This window comes from Acyrthosiphon pisum, chromosome A2, assembly GCF_005508785.2.
Source record: "Acyrthosiphon pisum isolate AL4f chromosome A2, pea_aphid_22Mar2018_4r6ur, whole genome shotgun sequence".
Lineage (NCBI taxonomy): Eukaryota > Metazoa > Arthropoda > Insecta > Hemiptera > Aphididae > Acyrthosiphon > Acyrthosiphon pisum.
Genome location: NC_042495.1, coordinates 63,337,884 through 63,340,734, shown reverse-complemented (window position 1 = coordinate 63,340,734; position 2,851 = coordinate 63,337,884). Strand labels below are relative to the sequence as shown.

Genomic DNA, 2,851 nt, shown 5'->3' with positions numbered 1-2,851 from the left:
GTATGGGGAGGTCTTACCCAAAAAGCTATTAAACCACTACAACTGCAACTAAATAAAATTATTAGGATATGTCTAAATAAGTACAGTTTAGAAGGATCTACGTCTCAAAATTATAAAGAATTCAAAGTTTTGCCTATTAATTCACTGTATAAGAAATTTGCAATTATGTGGTAGTAAAAAATTTGGAAAATTGGTATAATATAGATAAATCTAAACAGACTAGGGAAAATAGGGCATATGATACCAAAATTAATTATACGATTACTTCTTTTGGTCAAAAATTTGTGGATTATCTTGGTCCAAAATTTTATAACTCTCTAGATTTAGATTTAAAAAAAAAATAACCGAAAAACCTAAATATGCAAAAAATATTATTAAAAATTGGTCTACATTAAACATTGAATGAAATGTATATCATTTATATTATAAAATATTATATAACATCTTTGCTTTATATTAACTATTATATTTTGTTCTAATCTAAATTTTATTTCTTGTATAATTCTTGTATTAATTCTTGTATAACTTGTATAATTTGTATATAATTACTAAACCGCGTGTTTATCATGTTATCATAAACAATCCGTATATCATTGATAATTAATATTAACACCCTACCTTCATCACAAGCTATGCTTAAAGAAGGTAGGTATAAATTTAAGATATATTGTATTGTTGTATTTATAATGTGTACAATTAATCTTTTATTTAAAATTTAATAAAAAAAAAAAAAAATACAGAAAAAAATATAAACTGTTTATTTTTATAATTTTATAAGGTCTTATTGACTATTGTGTCCTATATGTATTATGATTTTATTTTCACATACCTAAGGTTTATGTTGTGAGTTTGTGACATCAATATATAATATACTTAACTATACCTATAATGATTAATTACCATTGATATAAGTAGGTAAAAATGTACAATTAATTAGTACTATTTTTCAATAGTTATAATTCATAACTCATAAGTAATTACTATTGTTATGTAAATATGTTATATGTATTAACTGTACACCTTTTTCAAATTATACCTTTTTGCCATAGGTAATGTAATTCTATAAAAAGTTACATTATTGTCCGCAGAATGATAATTGCCATGAAATTTGAAAAAAAAAACATTTTTTTTTTTTTGTAACTTTTTGAGTATGTAACGAGTAGAGTAACTTAATTACATTTATCTCTAAGTAATGAGTAAAGTAACTGAATTACTTTTTAAAAGTAAGTCACCCTACACTGACCGTGTATGGTATATAATTGTTTATAGGTACCTATACCTATTTAAAATCTAATTTTATTGTGAATTACCCATTTCTTAAATTGGAGGGGCCTAAAAAATCGCAAATTTCTAGACAGGGATTGTGGTCTGCATAAAAATATGATTTGTAATAAAAATAATTAAAATGATGCCACTATTACAGTATTACACATGTATTAGACAGAGTCAATATTGTTATGCGAATACGGCCTCTGCTTTAGTTTCCACCCTATTAACTTTCAAAAAAAAATATTTTTATATGATTTTTAGGATTCTCATATATACTACAATAGTACAACAATTAACAATATCAACGTATTTAATGATTATTGGGTCGATTTGGAGAACCATCCAGATGCAAATATTCATGATATGTTATCAGATTCTCATCGCAGAGCTGCAGTAAGTTTACAATATAATTTTAAATAGATTTGTCGTATTTTTGTTAAATAAAATTTATATTTTCAGACTATCAACTTGAAGTTTCAGTTCCCTTTCTATGGACATCTATTAAACTCTACTACAATTTCAACTGGAGGTTTTTTATATTTAGGAGATTACATTCATTCTTCGATAGCAGCCACTCAATACATAGCGCCTTTAATGGCCAATTTTGATTTAAGTTCATCAAATCATTCAAACATTTATTACATGGAAAATGGTACTGCACTAACAGTAACTTGGCATAATGTCACTTTACAAGATCAACCTAAAGTTGGAGGATTTACTTTTCAAACAACTTTACATTCAAATGGAAATATTGTGTTTGCTTACAAAAATGTACCAACTAAAATTAAAGAAATTGATTCTACAAATCATCCAGTGAAAATCGGACTGTCTGATGCCTATATATTAGATAAAACAATATTTTGTTAGTACCTATGATTTTAAATTATTTTTAACTTAGCAACTTATAGTGATTTATTAAATTATTAATGAGTCTAATAATCAAAAATTAAATTTCCCAATTTTTAGAATTTTGTAGTACGGTACCAAGTGCCCAACATGTAATTTCTGAAATATATGGTATTTAACATTTATATAAAGTGCCGCAATTACAATTTTGAGGCCCCGGTTCAAAAATATTTTAGAGGCCCTTTTTTGTTTTTACTGTAGCATTAGCGTAAATAGGGGGAAACGTAGCCACCAAATATACCACTTTACCAAAAAAAAAAAATATATAAAGTTATTTTGGTTATGTGGGAACCTTTGGCACATTGATGTAAACAACTTTAGCCCCCCCCCCCCTTGACATTTTAATGGATTTCTACTTATGTACTGTAGACAGTGGCAGCAGTATACAGGCATTTTGAGAGTTCATGTAACCAACAAAAGTGTCATACCCACTTGTCATTTTTCTTTGGTAATTGGAACTTATGTAATTAATAAATGTCTAACTGCACTTGATTATAATATTTAAAAAAATATATCATTATAATATTATTTTAATATTTTAAATATTTGATTAAAAAATAGTAAATACTAATAGCAAAATAAATCAACTTATTATTATACGGTTTATTACATTTGAAAAATGTAATCAAATTGCATACATCTTTTTATCTTAGGAATTAAATATTTAAATTAGTCG

At 25.7% G+C, this 2,851-nt stretch overlaps 1 protein-coding gene across 1 annotated transcript in view; it reads left to right on the top strand.

Annotated features, from left to right (window-relative positions):
* Positions 1 to 1,503: 1,503 nt before the first annotated feature.
* Positions 1,504 to 2,851, top strand: part of LOC100169159 (plexin domain-containing protein 2) — a 5,348-nt gene continuing 4,000 nt past the window's right edge. The window contains exons 1-2 of the mRNA XM_029490788.1: positions 1,504 to 1,662; positions 1,729 to 2,131. Coding sequence (XP_029346648.1) covers positions 1,633 to 1,662; positions 1,729 to 2,131 — 433 coding nt within the window. The 5' untranslated portion in view covers positions 1,504 to 1,632. The remainder of the gene's footprint in view (positions 1,663 to 1,728; positions 2,132 to 2,851) is intronic.